The sequence below is a fragment of the Ursus maritimus genome, unplaced genomic scaffold (assembly GCF_017311325.1).
Source record: "Ursus maritimus isolate PB19 unplaced genomic scaffold, ASM1731132v1 scaffold_5, whole genome shotgun sequence".
NCBI lineage: Eukaryota > Metazoa > Chordata > Mammalia > Carnivora > Ursidae > Ursus > Ursus maritimus.
The window spans coordinates 1397348-1420006 of NW_024426663.1; the positions used below are offsets into that span (position 1 = coordinate 1397348).

The following is a 22659-nucleotide window of genomic DNA, read 5'->3' on the forward strand; positions in this document are numbered from 1 at the left end:
GTTCTCTGAAGCACGGGTCCTTCAGGGACTACTTTAATAAGTAAGTTCTTTTCTGTTGTAATTTATAGCACAGTTTATGAAAATGTGCTGAAGCTAGACTTTAAAACATAAAGCTAGGCTTTTAAAAGTTTAAATCTTGTTTATCTCACTAATTTGTCTCGTAAAATCTTCCTTTTCATATATGTTGCAAAAATAAAGTGCCATCTCACCTCAGTTGAAGAATCAGAATTCTTGACTGCTTGGATTCCCAAGGATGTGTTTATATATCGCCAGTTGAGGCTTTGCTCCTGGGTACCCTTAAATCCCTAGAGTAGGGGAGATGTTAAAGTAAGTTGCAATTTATGAAAAGTGGACAAAACGAATTCAGGACATGTAAGACTGCAAAACTGTAAATGTGTTGGCAGAAGGAATGAAAACGTTTCTGAACTTAGCAACCAGTGAAGAATTACCACGCAGAGGGTTTATGGCAGAAAGAAATGTTCTCTCCTTGTCATACTCTTCCAGGAAAAAGCACTCACGTACCCCTTTCCTGGGCCTTTGGCCCCTGTCTCCCATCTGAACTGGAAGGGCACCCAACTCCATGGAGGAGAAATCAATGGACTGGTAATTTGACCTTGAAGTTGTGAGGAGGAAACAACTCCAGGGGGATGAAAGGAGGAAGAGAGGGCGAGGCAAAGGTAAGAAGGCCTAGTAGGTGATGGGCGAGGAAGAGCCAAGAAGAGAGGCTTTCAGATGTCTCTCCTGGGTGGATTCAGTATGTGAGAGCATAAGAGCACCGCCTTGCACCCCTCTACACTTGTGTTCTTGATTGTCTGCCCTGAGAGTTTTCTCTCTAGCGAGTAGCTGAGGCGTTCTACCCTTTCAGCTCCTCGGAGCATAGTTGAGGGATTACTGCTGGATGCTTTCAGGCACTGACCTTTTGGTGCAAAATGAGGCAAGTCCATGCAGATGAAAACCTGGCCATTTTTCTTGGAACTGTCCTGATTTCAGCTTCTTAAAGTGCACATTCTCAGAATTCTCAGAGAAGTCTCATGGGCCTTCCTAATCACAGAGTCAAATTCTCACTATTTTACCATGATGCCTTTGAGGATCAACAAAAATAAAATCTTACGCTATTCTGAAGAAATATTAGGACACCTTTTCCAGCTCCAGCAAGGTGTTTAATTTAGAACAAAAGGGTTACATACAAGGCCAAAGCCAAGATGAACCAGACGTTATGAAACGTGTGCATTTTTAAAAGGAACGTTAGGGGGGGCGCCTGGGTGGCACAGCGGTTAAGCGTCTGCCTTCGGCTCAGGGCATTATCCCAGGGTCCTGGGATCGAGCCCCACATCAGGCTCCTCCGCTATGAGCCTGCTTCTCCCTCTCCCACTCCCCCTCCTTGTGTTCCCTCTCCCGCTAGCTGTCTCTATCTCTGTCGAATAAATAAATAAAATCTTTTTTTAAAAAAGGAACTGTAGTAATAGGTATGTGTGTAACTGAGTATGTATGGAGCAGGGGAAGAGAATCTGGGTTTTTCAGTGGTGTTTTCTGAGAAGGAAGATGAGTCTGTGAGAAGGTCAAAGAAGCCGAAGAGTATGGCCACGAACTAGGGGAAGTCAAAGAGGGAAGGACTGACCAGTGTGTCCGCTGAATTTGGATCTATTTCTAGGCCTCAGTGCACAGCAGCGGAGCTATGAGAATACGGTGGTGAAGAGACTGGATTCTGGAGTCAGACTTCGGGGTTCAGGTCCCAGCTCTACTATTGACATTGTGCTGAGTGCCTGGGGGGTGTAACCTCTCTCTGCCTCAGTTTCTCATCTGTGAGGTGAGAATGTCACAGAATTGATACAAAGACTCTCTGAGCGGACTGCCTGCACGTGGGCAATGCTTGTTTCAAATGCTCGTTTCGGGGAAACGGAAGGCTTTTGGCCAAAAGTACTGCAGTGTGGTCATGGTGTAGACAGTCTAATCAGTGTCAATGACTGAGCTGTGATCCTAAGTGGCTCCCTTTGTTTTTTCTTCTTATTTCCCCATCATAAGTGTGCGTGTGTGTGTGTGTGTGTGTGTGTGTGTGTGTGTAAAGTACGACAGTCATGTGTGATATTATTATTAGTTAAACCCAAACATCTTCATTATTCTTTACATCTGTATTTCTATGAATTCTCGGGGAATCTGAGATCTGACGCTTCTGGCCAGGGCTTACCTTCTTGAGTATCTCCACAGGGAGAAGAGGTAAATTACCCCAACTTTTGGAAAGAAGAAACTCATTCTGAAGGCAGAGTCTTTGTCTTCAGTCAGCTGTGTCTCTCTTTGGTCAGCCCCTCCTTGAGTGGTCAGGTGGGGAAGGTGCCCCAAACTGGAACCCTGGGAGTCTCGGCTCTCTCGAATCCTGGAGTCTGAGGATGGCAGGTCCTGCTGTAATGGGACAGAACTTTGCTCAGCTCTCAAGGTGCTGGAGTTAATTTCAAAATTAGAGTTAGTAGGTATAGTATGTTGTAAACACAGCACAGTATCGGGGGATATTTAAATCTAGGGACATGTTTTGCTACTCCGTCTCTCGAATGATAAGACAAGTACCACCTTTACATCATGTAAGAGGATATAGTTTGTGAGTTTCTTAGAGCATTAGTTCTGCGTTTCTCCAGTGTTACGGAAAATACTCGTTGATTAATCAGTTTTAAAATTCAGAATTTCCCATGGGAAAAAGACATTCTTTGTTAAGGGTAATTAGCTAACACACGCGCACGCACGCACACGCACACACGCACACACATACGCGCACACGCGCACACGCACACGCGCGCACGCACGCACATACACTGGGATTTTAAAATGATTTCCTTTTAATTGTTTTGGAACAACATTAACCACCAGTATTATTTTTAAAGTTTTACATCGTCATTCAGATAACTTTTAACACAAGCAGAAGGCTAATTTTTAAATGTTTCATGTGGCCTGTTTTGCGTGGTAGGATAATCTGAATAAATCTTCCTTTGAGACAGTCCTTCCATTTATCTGTTTCTGCAACAGCCAGCTTGCTCTTCACCTCTAGGAGGGCTGACTTGACTTTTCCAGGGATTTCCAATTATTTCCAGATGTTGGACAAAATACAAGACTGAGGGCACCATGATTTTCAAAAGTTCCTCACCTCTTACATTCGTTCTTTATCTTTTAAATGCTATGTTCGCCATTATGTTTTATAGAGTGACATAGGTTACAAGTCATCCTGAATTCACTTTTATATTCGTATTTCACATTTTGCTAAATTTACAACTATTTTTCCTCCTTTCATTGCCAATGTCCCCAATGTCAGTGGTTTAGTTCTTGATGTTTTGTGTTCTTTTCTGAGACTTACTGAATTTTCAAATATGAAGGCATTTTCTGAACTTATTCTCAGTGTGGGTTTCTAAGCGGTGAAGTGGAGAATCCTTCTCATCTGTGCTGCCTCCACCAGCTGTGTAAATACAGCTGGAAGCTTGCAAGTCGACAGGGTCGAAATTGTAAATAGGCTTCCTTATGTGCTTTGGAATGCTGTTTTGAGAACCATGGACCAGAATTTCGGGTGACCCGCCGCAACTGCAACTTTCATAGAACATATTGAGCGGGACTTTGTAGATTTGGACAAAGCCGTGTCCTTTGAGAACATATCACTTCTTTAGCTTCAAGATCTTTTTTGGGCTTTCCATTTTGCAGTATCCCAAAACTCATAACAAATATAAATATTACAAATCTACCCTTCTGGATGTTTGGCGCAAGGAAGGTACATACGTTAGTTGGCTAGGGCCACCATAACAAAGTACCACAGACTGGGGGGCTTAAGCAACAGGAATTCATTTTGTCAGTTCTAGAGACCAAGGTGTCAGCAGGGTTGGTTTCTTTTTAAAGAATGAAAGTGGTAGATTGCTGTTTTCACATGGGCTTCCCTGTGTGTGACTCTGTCCTGGTCTCCTCTTCTTCCAGGGACACAAGTCACACTGGATTAGGACCCACCCTCATGACTTCATTTTACCTTAATTACCTATTTAAATACCCTATCTCCAAATACAGTCACATTCTGAGGTACTGGGGGTTATTTCAACATACGAATTTTGGAGGGGACATGAGTCAGCCCATCTTAGGAAGGAAGCACGAGGAAGAGGAGACGGTGATAAGAAACTTACTCAAGGCTTGCCGTTGGCACATTGACTATGTGGGTTCTACACTCAGCAGGTATAAAACTGAACTCATTATCACTCCCTTCTCCTCCCAAATGCACTCTTCTCATATTTTCTGTTTTAGGAAGGAGTATTATCATCTAAGTAGTCACAAAGTCAGAAATCTGGGATCATCCTAGACTCCATTTTCCAGCTAATCTCTAGTATTCTATCAAGCCCCCAAGGAACCCCACAACTCTACCTCCTTCCCTCTTCTCCTTTCCCATGGGCCATTCATGATTACTCATCTGGATTACTGTAATAGTCTCCTAATTGATCTCACTTCCTCAATTCTTCCCCTTCTCCCTACCCGAATACATTCTCTGAATTGTTCGAAGAATAATCTTTCTAGGGAAAAAAAAAATCTGTTTATGTCACTTTCAGATTAAATATCTTCAGGGGCACCTGGGTAGCACAGTGGTTAAGCGTCTGCCTTCAGGTCAGGGCGTGATCCCAGCATTCTGGGATCGAGCCCCACATCAGGCTCCTCCGCTGGGAGCCTGCTTCTTCCTCTCCCACTCCCCCTGCTTGTGTTCCCTCTCTCGCTGGCCGTCTCTCTCCATCAAATAAATAAAATCTTTAAAAAAAATATCTTCAATAGTTGTATATTGCTTTAAGCATAGAATTTAAATTTCTCAGCTCAAGCATGCAATATAATTCTTTCCTTTCAGTATGATTGGTTAAACTGAGGTCACATGCTTATCTCTAGCCCAGTATCAGCTCCAAACAATTTCATACACTGATGAGCTAAAATCATTAGGATCTATTCCTCGGGATCACCTTCCCTGGAACTTAGGGGCTATATTGGTGGAGGGGCGAGGAGGGAGACTAGGACAAATCCGGGTTTCATTAAGAAAGAGGAGGAGGAAAGAGACAACGGGTATTAGGCAAGTAACCAAAATATATCTACTACAGTCTGTTCCTTCATGGAATTTACAGGCTGGTGGTAATGACAGAAAAGTAAAGCCAAGGTTACAGCATTGTGATAAGGACAGTGGCAACCTCTGAGCACAAAGACTCCTTTCTAAATCGGGCCAGAGGGTCAAAGCAAGTTTCCCCAATGAAGTGATACAGAACCTAAATTTATGAAGAAGGAGCAAGAAATACACTGAAAAAAGGGAAAGGGACATTCTGGCACAGGAACAGCACATGAAAAGGTCCAAGAGTCATGCCACAGAGTCACTCACCAGGGAACTGTGCAGCATTGAGATTGAGCAGGCAGGGACAGGAGATGAGGCTCAGAGAAGACATGTAGTATAAATTTCGTTTTATGAAGCTACCTGCAATACTTCTTGTTGGCACATGTGTAACCCTAATGGCCAAACGTAGTCTGCAGCTTCACGTAACACAGCGCCCTGGTCCTCTGGTGTAAGCCCCAGCTGAACAGTGAAGGTTAAATAAGTTCTCTAGGGTCACACAGAGCTGGCTCTGACCACTTTTACATACAGCCTCTTGCCCGGAGCTCAGACTCACGGACCTTGTTACCCCCAAACCAGGAATGACACACACTGAAAAGAAACACAATTGTAAGAATATATATTTGAGATGCATTTGAATATACGAAGATACATTTGAGAATGAAATACCTAAGGGAGGTTGAAGGAAAACCCTGTATCTAAAGTCTATCCTCATTTTGACAAAATCCTGGGACGGACTGTTCTTTGGCATTCACGCAAGGGACAAAACACAAGGGTCAGCTTCTGACCCAGGATTCTTGTGTTCCGGTATCACCTGGCTGTCACCAGTCCCTGCGCAAATGCCTGAGCTCATGATTTATCCCTGTCTCTACCCTACATGTCCCTTTCCCCCCTTCTTCAGCTTACTGGCTTTTCGTCATTCTTTACAAATTCAGCTTAAGCATCGCCTCCTTTAGAAAACTTTCTTTGAACCCCCCCAGCCGATGTGGAAAGGAGCCTTTGTGCTCACGGGGTACCTGTGCGGAGCTCTGTCTACAATCGTCCTTGTCACACTGCACAGCAGCTTTGACTTTCGTTGTTTCTCCACCCCTCACCGCAGACTGTAGAGTCCATGAAGATAAGGACACTGCCTACTTCTTCTTCATCTTTCCTAAGAAAACGTTGCTTTTGTTCAGATCTCTCTGTCCCTCCTACACACAGGAGTCCACAGGACTCCCTCTCCCATCTCAACAAATGGATCTGATTGAGACAATGGTTCTCAACTAGGGGCAACTTTGCCCCTTGGACGAACTTGTGACAATGTCTGGACACACATTTGGTTGTCACTACCGGGCTTTGTTGCTGGCATCCAGTTGGTAGACGCCCGAGATGCCCTAAACATCCAACAAGGAACAAGACGTCTCCCTTCCTCCACCCGACACCTTGGCCCCATCAAAAAATTATTCACCAGAAGTCAATAGCTCTGAGGTTGAGGCTTCCTGTTTTAAGTCAGTGTTTGCATGACTTTGCTTCCTGAATGGTCTAGGGATAAATATATGCCCTAAGTAATCAATCAGACTGAATCAAAGGACTGCTGTTCTACGACTGGGAAAGAATTGGATGATAAAGCTAGAAAGTTGGATTGTGGTCACGTTGTGGTGAGATCTGAGTGGAAGGCTGAAGTATGGTCTTTATCCCGTAATGGAGCCGAGGTACTGTGATTAGAAAGGTGTTTCAGGAGAGTGGATCTACCATACACCCTGCAGGCCGGGTGGGAGGAGTCCAAGGGTGATGGCTCGAGCGCTGTGAGACCCCTATTGCTGCCCTCCTGAGTGAGGCGGCATGCTGTGAGTTCCTTTCTGTCCCTAGTGATTAGCACAGTCTCCTCTACCCAGAAGGACTCAAGAATGTTTCCTCGATAGTCAGACTAACCATTTTCTGGAACACAGTAAATAGACTATGATTCTGACCCAGGGTTATTTCTTAAAAAAAAAAAAAAAGAAAAGAAACGAAACAAAAAAAAAACTATGTCACCTGTATGTTCGTGGCTGCAGTAGAGAAAAATTAACATATAATAAATCCCAAATTTCCCTGTGTTTTTAAGGCCATCTTAGGGTAAGTTTTGCATAAATACTAAAGTCAGTATATATGTGTGCGTGCTTGTAGAAGTAACTTTTGAACAAACCTTCCTGGGACAGATTTTTGGTTGATGCGGCAGCGCAGGGCCTTCTTGGATTACTTTTTGAGCTTGACTCTGAGGTCAAAGATCTCAGTGCTGAGGTGCCCTTGACCAGCCTGCTGGGACTTCAGACCTACAAAAGCCGCCCCCCCAGGTTTCTCCCTCTCCCACCACCCCACTCACTCCCCAGCCCATCTCCCTGGCAGGTGAGCCCTGGCCCTGAAGGCATTTAGGAGGTTTGAGGAGTTGGGTGCCTTCCCCTTTATTTCTAATAATGGCTCTGAGGTGAGTTTTTTTTTTTTTTTTTCCAGGAGAAATGTGAGGTTCTAGATGAATTCAGGGAAACTCTTAGCTGGCCCCTTACAGGTCACACCCACTGGCAAGTGGCTTTTGCGGTGTGAAAGATCTGTGGCCCTGGCAACAAGTTTATAGATAATTTATTCTTCAGAATTAAGAGTGTAAAATATTGCTTTTTAAGGTGTGCTATTTCTGTACCCAAAAAACCTTAAATCTAAAAACTAAGACCATCTATAAACACGTTTTTGTGAATTCTCGCACCCCCCTCATCTTTTCTGACTGTTGTGATGGGAAAAACACTGCTTTCAGTGATTAGGAGTAACATGTGAATGTAAATTTAGAAGAGGTTATGATCTTTTACATCTTTCTTCTTGGCAAAGCAATTGAATTAGGAGATAATCTTCCCCTCTAACATCTGACATTTACCATAAAATGATATTGTTTTGTTGGCAACAAAACCAAGTTGTAGCAAAATTTTGAGCTGTTACGTTACTGTGAAGATAGTCAGATTTTAGATAAGAACACTGTTTTTAAAAGAAAATCAGAAATGTAAAGCACTTTTAAAAAAAGTAATCTCTGCTTTTTAAAAAAGTGTCATTTTAGTAGGGCAAAGAGCAGAGTAACAGGCTCAACGCTTCAGGGAAAAGGGAGCGAGAGGGGAGCGTGTGTCCGCGGCGCGGCTCTTGCCTGTCCGTGCGCGTGGAGCCGTGTGCGCGCGTGTCTGCACCGCGTGTGCCGAGCGCGCGCGGCCGGGGCTCCGGGCTGGGCCTTCGGGTGCTCCCGACCCCGGGCTGCCCGCGGCCTGGGGGGCGGGCGGCGGCGGCGGGGCTGCGGGCCGGGCGGGGCGGTGCGCACAGGCGGCGGCGGCGGCCTCTTTGTGCGGGCGTGCGGCTCCGCGCCGCCGACAGGCACCATTTTCTGCTCCGCTCGGGACAGGCACATAAAAGGGAAGGCGGCTGCCGCCGTCGCCGTCCTCTTTCCCTCAGATGCCCTCTGCCGCAGGTTTATTATTACAGTACGGGCCGCGCCGCCTCCCCTCGCGGCCTGGCGGCCTGCCGGGCCGTGCAGCGCCCTGGCCGCCTTCACGCCTGGCGCGCCCCCAAACCGCCTCCTCCGCCTCCTTATTTGTCTGAAAAGCAACCGCACGTCGAGGCGGAGAAGCCCGCCGGGGGCGGGAGAGGCCGGGCCGGGGTGTGTGCGCGCCGTGCTCCGGGGCGGGGCCGGGGCGGCGCGCCGGTCGGTCTGCGGGGGCCCCTCCGTCCCCCAGGGGCCCGGCGGGGCGGGGGGCGGCGCGGCGAGGGGCGCGCGGGGCGCGGGGTGCGGGGCGCTCGCCGGCGGCCCGGGGCGCCGATTCCTGCCGAGTAAGCAGTCCGCTCGGCCGCGGCCGCACCGAGCGGCGAGGCTGGGGCGCTGGCGCCGCGCCAGCCCCGTCAGAATTAGCTCATTGTTCGCCGGCACGCTGGCGGCGGGGAGGGGGGCTCCTGGAGAAAGACACACACTTGGAGAGCGCGAGGCAGGGAGACCTTCCCCTCCTTCGTCCCCACGGCCGCACTTCTTGGAAGTGAAGCCGGTTTGGGTTTTGCTTCCCTTCCCCCTCCTCTCTCCTCTTCCTCCACCCCTTTCCCCCCCCCCCCCCCCCCCAGCTGTCTTTCGAGCATGATGCCCTTTTTCATCCCCATTTGTGTTTCAGGTGTAGAGAGGAGAGAGTGAGCAGGGAGCGGGGCTTTTGTCTGTAAGTATATGCTGTTCCCATCCCCGGCCGGGAGCGCTGCTTTCTCTTTTGTGTCGATTTCTTGCCATTGCTCTTCGCTGGACCCTTCCACCCTGCAGAGTTCATGCTTCTTCCCTCTAAATTTTAAAGAGCTGAAGCGTGTACCTTGAAGAAATTCTGGCATTTTGGCCCTGCTGCATTAAGGCTGGAATTTAACTTGGGCTTTCTTTCTTTCTTCTTCTTTTTTTTTTTAATGCACAAGTTAAGAGGGAGAATTCTTTTGGGAAGGGGTGGGGTTTTATGCTTGCTGGTGTGGTTAATTTTCGTTCTTCTTGCTCATAAAGCATTGTTAGGAACTGTTTTGTTTCTTCGCATTCGATGCACTCTGGTGCATGCACCCCCACCGCCTTTAGTAAATGAATTGGTGTCCCTCCCTCCGTACACTTGATTGCTCTCTCCGCGCTGCTGCCGCCGCCGCCAAGGGTCTTCTCAGGCGTTCGATCTTGCAACACTTTTTCTGCATTTTCTTATAAAGCAGTGAAACTTTGGGGGAGGGAGGGCTTAAAAATAAATGACTGCTTTCTGCTCGATGATGATAATAATCTGATTTGCATTTATGTGTCTCTATGATAACATTATAGGAAAACTCTAAGAGCTTATGATCCCCTCTTGGAGAACTTTTAGTTTCTTCATTCATCTTAATTTTGGTCATAACTTATGTTAACAAAGGAACCGTGTTCTGACATAAAGGCTGAGAGGAAATCACTGCAGCATAAGCATTAGTGTTTGTTTGCTATAAAGAGAAGGGCATAATGGTGTATATTCCTGACTCCCCCCCCAGTGTAGTGTTTTTTTTTTTTTTAAACACGGGAGGTTATGTAATGCAGTGCCATTTCCAAAAATATCCACTCTGAGGCATTACACTACACGGTGGACGGCTGATTCCTATTCTGCTGTCTTGATTGCAAATATACTGCCAGTAGTATGTCTGGGAACAAAGAGCAGCCAGAAAACAATCTATTTTTATCGCTTGGTTCTACTTTTAAGTTGCTAAACCTTTTGAACTTCTTCAATTTAAAGATGAACTGAACACTAAGAATAGCCCAGGACGCTGCAAAGCCCTGTACCAGGGTTTCCTTTGTCCCCTATTTAAGCCTATAGACCCTTGGGAAGCTCTCTCAGAAGCCCCAGTGGTTACGAGAATTTGCATGTAACTTATCTTAACCACAGAAAATGGTCATTTGTCTGTAACCTCTAAACAGGCATTTTTCATTTGCTGACCTGTAGTGAGGCGATTTGTCTACTGTATTTAAACGTATTTTGCAGGTTGGTCTCCCTGGACTGAAGAGAGGGAGGGTGCAAGGCCAAGACTGTTAACGATTCTCAAAATGGTAAGAACGGGTCGTCAGAGGAGATTCTCAGTGATTGTTGTCAGTCCTTTAATGTAAATATCAACCACCCGCCTGCATCCGGCCTCAGCCCCTTATTGTTCTGACCCCATGTGACCTTTCAAAGGCTCGCTCTCCCGCCGGTGGGAGCTCTGCAGTACGGCAGCGTATATGAACTGCATGTGGCGAATTAGATCTTTTGATTTGCAGTCATTTTGAATAGAAAACTGAAATTCCTCTTTCAGAAGCGAAGATTTATTTAACTTGAACAACGGAAACCGTTCTGTTCTTTAAGAAGAGTGATGTGTTGTGACATGCACTGAAGAGGTGGCACTGAAGAGGTGGCGGCACTAGGTCTCAGACAAAGCCGTGGGTCCTAGTTTAGAGATAGCGAGAACTTACCCACGGAGTAGGAGTCTGGGTCCCGCTCATCAAACAGCCGCCGTGTCTGCTCTCCTTAAGAGCAGTGGCCGTGCGGAGCACGGACTTTGACTTGCATATACTCTGTCTTCGTATCTCCAGTGGTATCAGCAGTGATAGTTTTTGTGCATTTATCCTTTCACTTCTGAGAGGCGTCTGCTCAGTTTTAGAAGTCAAGCATACTACCGCCAAAGGAAAGTGTGACTATTTCAGACCAGTAGTATGATCCACAGAGAGGGTAGTTCCGTGTTTGATGACTGATTAAAGAGCAAAGGAGATGAAATACACATTAGAAGCAGCTGAATACGTATATGATCTATGAAAATGTCCTCCTTGGAAGTAAGGTTGGACTGCAAAGAATAATAGAGATGTCCTGCAACTTTTCAGTTCAGTACAACGTGTCCACTACAGATGTTTATGCTCTCTAAAGCACCTCTTTGCCACTTAGAATGTGTGATTTCCAAATTTAGTTTTAGGTTTTTTTTTAAACGAGGGTGGAATTTAATGAATCAAAATTGAATCTGATATACTTGATGTTTTCTTTGAGAACAACCCAAGTATAAGCTTCCAAGGAGGAGAATGAATCAGAGCAATTAAATGAGTTCAGTGTGAATCCTATTAGCAAATAAGCCCTTTATTTTTTGTGTATACCTCACCTGTCAGTTCAACAGGTGGGTGGGTGTCAAATCCTCAAGTAAAATAGCTCTCGCTTGGACTTAGAGCGTAATGGCCAAATTTAAGGAACTTGAGGTGGAAGGGCAAAACGGGTGGACAGAAAATTAAACTGGTCAGTGGGTTTTGTGCAAACGGTTCCTAACTTCATATTAAATTCCTAATCAGTCATTGGCGTAGTGCTAGGATGGTAATAAAATGAACTGCCTCAAAGTATTTTTCTTTTTCTTTTTACTGAGACTGACCCCATCAGCTTGTCTTGTACCTCTTTATCTAGAATCTTACCCTCTGTGTCACTGTAGGTAGACCATGAAAGTTCACGTATGTTGTAATATGTCAGGTGACCAGTTTGGTTAAACATCAATTTGACCGCTAACCCTGCCAGAACTAGCGCTATAGGTCAGGCTCGGAGAGTAAATATCATGTTTCTGCATTGGTGAGTGGAATGAGCTTCGTGAAAGGCCAGCTTGTGTGCCAAAGCTGAGAATGAAAGTTGGAACGCTTTGAATGCAGAAATCTGAATTATTATTACATGTTGTTAATTTCTTACAGTTGTCCTTTATGTATGGTGGCAGAATGAGAAATCACAGTTTGTTGCTCTTGGAAGGATTTTTGCCCATGGAAAAATTCTCACAACTTTTTGGTGATCCTTTCATCAAGATGTCAGTCCCTCTTGGCAACAGCCCATTGCCTGAAATGAAACCACCGACAGTTATTGTCTGTGGGTGATTCCAAGTAACTTTCTAGCAATTCGCTTATTCCGGGAGGCCTGAGCTCTTAGAAGTCTTTGCATATATTAATGTTAAAAAAAAAGTTTCCGTTTTATTCTTTAAAAAACTGTTATTAATGGCACCTCCTTTTCTCCTTTTTGGCAAAATGAGGTAATTTTCCTTCCTTGATTAAAACTGGAATTCCTTGTTGATCTCTGTAACTGGCTTACTTAAAGACTTAGCCTACACACAATAGAAACTTTGGCTAAGGAAGCATAGATCGAACACAGGGCCACCTCTGGGAAATATATGAACATGCCTTTTCTGTTAAATGTGTATTTCCATTTACATAATTTAAAACACTAGAGAGGATCTAATTTCAGTGTATTTAGCTGGTTTAGTTAAGGGCTTATGACAAATACAGATTTATAATCAGCTCACTCCAGGGTAAGAAATAACTGGTAGACCTCAGAATTCAAAATAAAGTGGTTCAGTATCTCGACATTTTACATACCCTAAAATGGTGATGTTTCACAACAACAGTTTAAGAAACTCGAGAATCCTAGAGTGCCTTTGCATTATCAAAAAAATACAACCACTTTGTTAACTCTCCCAGGCACTAATCACATTGTATTCTGTGTGGGGGACTCTGAGCACAATTCCCAGGGGGAGGGGTGGCACCATGTATATACAGATTACAGTGTATTGTGTTATACAACTCAGTACTGTTAGAAGGTGTAATTTTGAGTATAGTTTGCTGTGTCTTAGTTGACCAGAGTGTTCTTTTCAATAATGCATTCCCGAACTTAGGTTATCTAGTAAACGTGCATTTTTCCAGGTGCCCATTATTTATTTATTTATTTTTGCAATTAACAAGTTATTGTGAGTCTGCAGAGACTGTCCGTATTTCTTTAATTTATATTTGGCTTTTTGCTGAATTTGAATTTCTAAGATATATTTTATATGGTTTTTTGGTATTTAGGGTTTTTTTTATTTTAAAGGTACTTGCTTCAGATACATCAATGAGAAGAAAATACTTAAGAATGAGCAGATGATCTTATTGAATAGTTTGAAAAAATGAATTATTTAATCCAATGTCAAGGTTAAGTCCCGATTTTCCACGTGACTACCCTCTGTGCAGTAAACTTGCCTGTGCGTTTGTGTGTGTGTGGACTCACAGTGGCACACACATGGACTCATCATGTTTTACTAGAGATCTAGGAACTGGAACAATTTAAGTTCTCGCTAAGGCTGATGCTGAGCTTTTCAAAAAGATGAGTTGACTCTGTTGTACCGTTCATAGAGCTCTGCTTTTTGTACTGTCTGTGAAGTGGCATTCATGGGCTTACAAGGAGACTCTTTCAATAATCTCTCCATTAACATAAGGTTTTCTTGTTTAAAGAGAAAGACAAAGATTGAGGAGGGATGAGGTCCTATTGGTAGCTGTGCCATTGGGCTTTGGAATGTGAATTTACAGTTGATTGTGGAGATGCTGAGGACTGCCTGCACCTAGGAGGGGAATTTTATACAGTGTTGTCTTACACAAGGCCCTCCCACACACGGTGAGGGGGAGACCGGGGGTTGTTTGGGGAATTAGGACGGGAGGGATTTTCTATCCAGCTTTAACCCCAGTCCAGCTTCCTCTTGAGTTATGTAGATAATTCAGACAGGAGAAGGCATTTGAGCAGAAATCTTGGAATAAACAGCTACTCAGAGTGTTACTCTATTTTAACCTGATAGAATTCTTAAAAACTTGTATGTAAAGCAGATCATCGTAAGTACATTAAAGGAATTCACTTTATTTTAAATCTTAGAAAAATACACCTCTGAGATGTGAATACTTCAAAAAAATATGAGTACTTCACTACATTAGATGAGCAAACTCTAGATGATGAGCATTCATCCGCTTCGGATTGACTGGGGAGTCTGGGGGTGAAATACTGGCTTCCTGGGTCCGGCACATTTTTTTCTTAGTGGTATTCCTGGCTGAAAAGTCTTTTAAGGTCTCATCCTCACAGCCAAAGTGAAATGGAGCATTGACGTAGTTATTGGAATAATTATGCTTACAACAAACAAAAACCTTGATTTCCTGGTTCATCTTGGTTATTCAAAATGTTGCTGGAGTGAAAGAGGAGTGGGAAGGATTTATTTGCCTGAATGTCTGTGTAATTCCTTTGTTATACAGGAAAAGACTAGGGATAAGGAAATCTTATCAGTGAATCCAATTTGAATATACCAGAGGAAATATATTGAATGTACTTGGACTATGTCATCTTGATCAAGATATATTAAAAGATTCCAATTTTAAACTGCTCCTTTGCTTTGAACTGGAAAGCAGATTAACCATAAATCTTAGCTCACATCAGCAGAAATTATGGTTGCTAAAAATACCATTTATTGGGTCTAAATGTATCTGAAATGGATATTTCTGGACATATTTTGCAGGTAGGGACAGCTTCAAGGATTTCTGTCTCAGTGGTTTAAAAAATAGCAGTGACCCTGAAATTGATCGGCTAGTGCATGACACGCATTAGCAGCTCTAATGGTTTGGGATTTAAGCATTAACATGGCTCTCAACTAAATTCTAACTATCAGTTCAGTTATTAGTAGCAATGACATGGTATTAACCTGGGTGTAACACTAGATTATACTCTCCTGCATTATTTGTTGGTTAGATCCTATTCATTTCTTCCGTTGACCAAATAAATCATAGGCTCCCAGAGGGTTTATAAACTTCATATGCAGTGCTTAATAAAGTTTGAAATAGGTTAGAAGCTCAATAAATATTGGGTTGGAGTTTTAGAAATTCATCCTTAACGACGTAATCATGTTTAGTTTTGGTGATCTGGAAGTAATTTGCATCCTTACCTTCTTCTACAAGCTAGGAAGTTGGAAGTGAATGTAATTTTAGTTTTCAGAGTAAATTATTTCCCATTATTTGTAACAAGAGACAAAGTTTGTGGTTAGGCCGTAAAGCCACCTGCCGAGGGAGTGGCTTGCAGGTGCTCGCTGACCAGCTTGTAGAGCCACACTTGGCTCAATCTGGTGACATGCTAGGGTTGACCCAGCTGTGGTGCTCAGAGCTCACAGCAACTTCTCCTTTAGCTATAAAAATCCCCTCTGGGATCCAGGAGGAGCTCTGACCCCAGTACTGGAACTTTAAAGTCCTCACTCACTTCTAGTATAACCTGATTCTGTGATATTATGAAAATGACCCTGAGAACACAAAGGTGCTGTGAATGAAAACACTTTAGAGAATGAGCAGCGTTAGTGGTAGGATTGGGCGTCGATTCCCATGCCAACTGAACAAGTATTTTTTGAGCATCTTATCTGTGCTTGGTTCTTTCGCTTTACAGAAGATGCACGCTTGGCCTCTGCCCTCAGTTGTCTTCTATTTTAGTTGTGGAAGGAAGACTAACGTGTGGCAAATTTAATGTCATGCGGTATAATCCAGTTCTAAATCGTAAGATGCAGAAGAATATTAGTGGGCACTGGGGAATGGGGATGATAGGGGAAAATTTTTTTGAGAAGGTAGAAATTAAGCTAGACCCAGAGATGGCAAATATGCACGCAACCACTAACTCCTACTACACCAGTGGCCGACATTGCTAATCAAGCTTGATACTCTATTATTATTCAGCCTGAATATGATTTCAAAATCCTCAGTATAGAGTTTAATAATAAGGGATTGGGGTTGTCATTAAATTTGAAACCTAGAAGTGGACTGTTTGCTCCTTGAGAGCAGGTACTATGCCTTCCTAAGCTTTCTATCCCTAGGGCTTACCACTAGTCCTTAATAATTATTAAGTGAATGAAGAATTAAAAATATTTGTTTAGATTTAGAAGAGAGAGAAGTGATTTCCAGATCAAGGGAGTACATTAGAAAGGTTTGCTTGCAAGAGTAAGCATCCTGCGTTCTCATACAGTAGGGACTGTCCTCCTGCCTATTTAGGGCCTCTGTGCTGTCACGGACAGACCTCACAAACTAGAGCTGGAAGTCAGGACTTGATGTGCTAAGCCAGAGGGAGCCAGGACGCCAGCATCCTGAAGATGACCCAGGGCTGTCAGTCACGTTCCAACCTGTCACGTTCTTTGCCTTTTGACTGTGCCCCATAGAAAAGATCACAGACTTCCATATACTTCTGGTTAGATGTAAGCTTATTGTGTTGCTGCCCCTCCCTGTCCTCGGGCTGGGGTGGAGTGCTGGAGAGAAGACCCCTAGCTGCAAGGAGCTGGGAGGGAAGAAGGGAGCCCAGTTAACCTCTTTCTCATGAGAAGGTGGTAGCACTTCCCCTGGCAAATTCCAGCAGCCTCGTCAGTGCCCATGTGGCCAGAGAGGACATTGCTGCTGTGCCAGCACCGCACTTCCCTTCTGTGAGGCTAACTGGGGGGAGCCATGTGCTAATCAGTTGCAACCACATGGACCCAGTTGGTTCTCTCTCTCCACTTCTTCCTGATTCACCAGACATACTTACTCAAAATTCAAGCCAACACTGACATCATCATCATCATCAAACTGTTTATATTTTGAGGCCTGCAGGCTGTTACTAAGTTAGTCAATAGTCTAGTGGCCGTTTGAAGGGAATCTCATCGCATGATACACAAAAGTTGGGGAAAGCCAAGACTGAGAAGGAGTTTTCTGGAATTTCTTCTGGATACAGCACAGACTCCTAGCTTAGAATACATCAGCTTCGAGATTTTCAATGTGACATGATTTCACTAGCTCTAAGCTCTTTTAGTCCCTTCAGATGTGGCTGGACTTACCCGATTCTTTTCATTAAAGTAACATAAGTAAGCCTCATTCCTTGAATTCTTTATGCCTACTCTCACCTCATACTTCTAAATAATTTACTTTTTAATTTCTGTGTGTAGAGCTTCGTAAGTTTAATTTCTGTGACTGGGCAGTCATGCCAAGAACTATGTAAACGAATCTTTTATTTCTAACCGCGATGGAATATATTTTCCTAGAGGGACCAGCCACTTGTTACTCAAACCATACCCCAGGAGTGCCTCCTGTGTCTTTGCTTACATCCTAGAAAGAATGCTCCTTCTGACAAAATAAAGCCATTCTTCGAGACTGAGTTTAAATGACAGTTCCTCTACGAGACAGCCCTGCACATCCAGCAGGNNTGCTCTCATGCTCCCTGTGCAAGCATCACACTTAGAACATTCTGCTCGCTGACTGCCTTATTTCTGCCCATCTGTTTTCTACCCTCCAAGACTTTAACTGGAAACAAGAACACTGACCCTACTAAATGAGCACCATCCCTCTTTTTGGTAGCAGCTGAGGCTGTGATGCCTTGGTTTTGTTTTGTTTTTTTCTTTTCCTCTACAGTCAGGATGGTGAATTCTGATGTGGAAAAGTTTCATCACTAAGAGGGAACTCTAGAACAGCTAGTGAAGTTGATTGGCATTCTCTTTCCACAAAGAACATTGACATGTTCTAAATGGGACCTTGGAACAGAACCCACGACATCTCTGAACCAGTCTGATCGCTGCTTCAGTACCTATCTAGGAACTGGCACATCCTTAGTGATCAATAAATGTCTGTGGAATAAATGAATGAGTCAATAGTCGTGGATACAGGGAGATTTGTTATTTCTGGGCAGAACCATGTGACTCACTTTGAGATTTATGGCAGAATTGTGACAGCTCAGGTTATAAAGCTTATGGCCCAGGAAATGAGGTGAGCACGGACAGGTTTTGAATTCACTACTGCAAAGCCCCCCTTCCCTGATCAGTAAGGAAGGCTCAGTGTCCGGGGCGGTAGGGGATAGTGAAATGAAATGCAAACACACTACAGAAACAGCTCCCTTCTTTTACATGTCTTTCAACAGAAGAGATGCTAAGAGAGTCCGAAAAGTTCACTTGGCATGGTCGGCCAAAGAGAAATCTCATTCTGGGATAGAGTCACACATCTCCAGAACATGGGCTGTGCGGCGCCGTTCCATGTGGGGCCATTAACGCTGTTTCCCCAGCAGTTCCGCACTCCGTGTGTCAGCAGCCTGACCCAGGCAGTCGTGACAGCAGAGCGTCATCAGCTCTGGTGTCACGAGGTAATGAAATCTTCATAAATAAAATTATTGCCTTTCACTCCCTGAGAGTGGTTTCCATTCTAAGCATTGTGCCCTAAAAAGTGTTAGGATTATCTAGCTGGAGAGGGTTTGAACCCTTGAGTGCTCGTTCAACATTTCATCCTTACTTCCGTAGACTAAAATACAAATGTGACTTGTGTTTGAAAAGGAGAAAGAGAAGATACGTAAGAGAATGTGGCCAATGAAAGGAAGGTCTGTTTGCCCCGCTGAAGCTGGACTTGGGGACTAGAGCCGTTGATGGGAGAGACAGAGAGAGAGGAGCTGAGTAGTCGCTGCCAGTAATAGTATGAGCCAAAGACTCATACCAATAAGTGATTAAAACAAGAGGGAGATTCATAATGTGCACCGAAGTTTGGTGTGGTTGTCCAGGTCTAGCTCCACTCCCTTCTCCACTGCAACCCATACTCAGATCACCATCACACACCACTGTCCTTTGATTACTGGGGCAGGTAACAGCCTTCCTGTCTGAATTGTGTTTGATACAATGCCAGCAGGGAAAAGTACTGCAGTCCGGTGGCTGAACAGAGAGAAATCTGCAGAAGTTATTGTGTTTAAAGTGGGTCCAGGCATTTTGAGGACGCTTTTGTTGGACAGAGTCAGTGTCGGATATAGAGCCTGTCCTTGGACAGGAAAGAGGAGAAATTAGAAGAGGACAGGGCATCTTTGGCAGCCAACATCCAGAACTGTCAAGGAAAAGCTCGAGTGAGTCGTTAGATGGATAAAACTTACTAAAGTATTAATAAACATGACCCAAGTAAGGGATTGTTATTAAATACTTTTCCAAGAAGTACTGTTTCGTGCCTTTCATTAAGTGATCATAGTGAAAGTTACCCAGAAGGCTTACTGGGACCATGATCTGGAAGTCTGTTCTTGTTTTGCTAGGCAGTTGCTGAATCTTAGTGTATCAGTGTGCTGTGTGGGCTTGGCCGCACATGGTTGAACACTTAGCCTCGTGCCTCCTGCATTGTGGGCACGCAGTGAATACTGGCGGAAAGGATGAAGAGTGCAGGGAATGGAACCACTCTTTGAAACATGCACTCTCAGGGACTTCCAACTGTATGGTTCAGGGAATTCAAATTTGAAAAGATGACTTAATTATAAGACCACTCCCTTCCTGGATAGACATCCCAGGATTTGGCAGCTTAGTTCTAAAAAAAAACTTTTTTGAAAAAAAACGTGTTTGCTACTTTGGCACTTGCAGCCCGGATTAATGGGATGTACTCTTGATAAAATGTTCATTCTATAGGATGGAAAGCTACCTACCAGATATTCAAGACCTCACAGAAAGGAGGTATGTAGTACATATTTTTTGATTAATTGGCTGGATAGTTGAGATTATATGCCCAACCAATTCAGTTACTCCAGCATCAGAAATTCTGCCCACATCATCTCTGAGTTCTTCTGGGCATAACTGTGATCCTTAATTACCTGGGTTTGACTCTTTCTGAAGCCTAGATGCTGTGGACCATAACTGAGTCTCCATTTCATGCTGCCCTGTGGAGAGCTGGGTCTAATTATACATCATGAAATGCCCCTGGCCCTTGGATATTTTGCTCACTTCTTGATAATAGAATCTTAAATGGTTCTGATCTTGTTATCAAGGTCTGGGAGCCAAGTCTCCACATCTTTTCATCTTTATTAAGCATATTCCTTTTCCTTTTTTTTTTTTTAAATGAGGACTGCTTTTTAAACTTTAATTTTATTATATGAAGCTTAACTGTCTACACTGTCACAATCAATTCAATCAGAAATTCAATTAAACTTGTTCTTTGGCATCATAGAAATAATTCATCTGATTATTAATGTGGATTTTTACTAAATTGATCAGCTACTCTTACATTGCTTAGAGAAAGCCAGAGGGATGCCATATCTTTCAGTGTGATTGAATACAGCACTCCACACGTAATCTGAGGATCAAATGCTACGTACCTTGTTATCTATTATTTAGTACCTTCATGATGGTAATAACTAATAATTGGCTTCTTAGCCCATCTCTGTTTTTCCATTTTTCTTTCTTAGAACGATCTGCATTTCTACATTAATTAAAAGCTTCCAAATGGAATCAGGTTAAATTTGTTTTTCTGAATACCATTCTTGGTAGTTTATACACTGTCTCTCTGGGCAAATGTGTTTATTTTCTTCCTCAATTAGGATCACTTTATATTTTTACCTAGTAGAATTGACTCTTGAACAACACAGGTTTGAGCTGCACTGGTCCACTTATATGCAGATTTTTTTTTTTTTTTTGATAAATACAATACAGTACTGTCAGTGTATTTTTTTTATGATTTTCTTATTTCCTTTTCTCTAGCTTATTTTGTGAGAATACAGTATATAATATATATGATGTATGAAATGTGTGTTAATTAACTCTGTTACTGTAAGGCTTCCAGTCAACACTAGGCTATTAATAGTAAGTTTGGGGAGAATCAGAAGTTATACACAGATTTTTGACTGCTCAGGGCCTTGGGACCCCTAACCCCCATGTTGTAAAAGGGTCAACTATATATGGTTTGCATATTTGAAGATCATTGATAAAATTTTAATTCTCCTTTAAGCAGTTTGTTTTTAAATGGAAATGTTGAAAAGCAAAGTTACAGTGAATGTGATTCCAAATACATTTGATGAAGGAAAGCTATTCTGAATTCGATTGTGCTTTGCTAGGCCATCTGAGAAGTTGTTTGAGAGTTCATTTGGGGGTCATATTAAAACAATTTGGTTTCTCAGCAAATGCCCTTTGTAATTAGCTACAGTGATTGCTAGATACTTGTTTTGTTCTAAATATTTCCTGCCAGGGAAAATTGAAAAAAGACAAAACTGTGATGACCAGCGTAGCTTGCGTTTAATCCGAAGTCTTAACGTAACCAAGGTAGAGTTTCTGCTCTAAGAGCAGTCTTCCCTCAAGGACTGTAGCCACACACGGCTACTGAGAGCAAACCCTCTCTGCCCTCAAACGGTGCTCACTGGTTTGTAGGTAAGGTATTTTTGAAGGCCAGCCAGTTATCAGAAACACAGGCAGCAGAGCGACAAATATTTCTGAGAAAACTCCTCTTGATAGTAGGTGTCAGAAATTCATCACTAGGGCAGTAAGCAGCGATGCTTAACACCTACTGTACTTGGGGGATTGAAAGCAGACCCCGACTCACACGGGAGCTCATGGTGGCACTCCAGGTGGCTCTGGGGAAGTGGCAGAGAAGCTCCATGTTGACGGACTGTATTCTGTGAGGAGAGGAGAGGCTGGGTTATGTGACCTTGGGCAGACTCCCTGACTGCTCTTCCTCAGTATTCTCATCTGTAAAATGGGGAGGATGGTGTGCCTGACGCTGCTGCCAGCACTGTATTGATGCGTGTCATCCTCGGGGCCACACCGTGAGGATTCAATCAGTGCACCTGGGAAGTACGCCTAAAAACATAACGACCCCGCGTGTGCGTTTCCACAGAAAACTGCGGGTTCCCAAATTTACGTGCTCTGCCTGTGCGGGTTCCAACAACTCCTGTTTACTGCCCGTGGTTGTCTTCCTTCGGAGAAGTAGAGTTTTGATGACTGGTTTACAGTGAAAGAGTGGGGTGAAAAACCACAAAGAGGAGGTGGAAGTATTCTGTTGGAGAGTGCAGATGCAGCCGGCACTTGGAAGGAAGGCCTGGGTTTCCAATACTACCCTTCTCTTGTCACTGAGAGTCTAAGTCGGGGAGCGCAGCTGCCTCATTTGGCATTCCTTCTGCACTTATCTTCACGCTCTGGAGATAGTTGATTCTTCAGGGACTCCCAGCCCTGAGACACCGTCAGTTTGGGCTGGTGACTGCCCCTTTGGGTCTTCTTGGCTTCCCATAGTACTGCCTGACTGAGTCCTCATCAGAGAGGAACCTCCTGAATCAGACCATGCCCACCCCCCTCTCCCACCACTACCCCCCCCCCCCNNNNCCAGTGGGGTTGAAAATCCAGATGGTGCAAAGGGGCACATCCATCCTAATCTGACTCTGTTCCTTTTAGGGGTTTTTTTGCCAGTTTTCATATGAAAGTCTTTCAGTGGCCTCTGTGTGACCTGAGCACTTAACAGCATGTGGGTACAGATCTGGCCATATTTTTCTTTTTTTTTTTTAAGCCAAACTTCTTAT

The 22659-nt window shown here is 43.9% G+C and overlaps 1 protein-coding gene across 1 annotated transcript in view; it reads left to right on the forward strand.

Moving 5' to 3' along the window:
• Positions 1-8958: 8958 nt before the first annotated feature.
• LOC103675789 (neuronal regeneration related protein) overlaps positions 8959-22659 on the forward strand; it is a 28374-nt gene continuing 14673 nt past the window's right edge. Inside the window, exons 1-2 of the mRNA XM_008704931.2 lie at positions 8959-9279; positions 10585-10649. Coding sequence (XP_008703153.1) covers positions 10647-10649 — 3 coding nt within the window. The 5' untranslated portion in view covers positions 8959-9279; positions 10585-10646. The remainder of the gene's footprint in view (positions 9280-10584; positions 10650-22659) is intronic.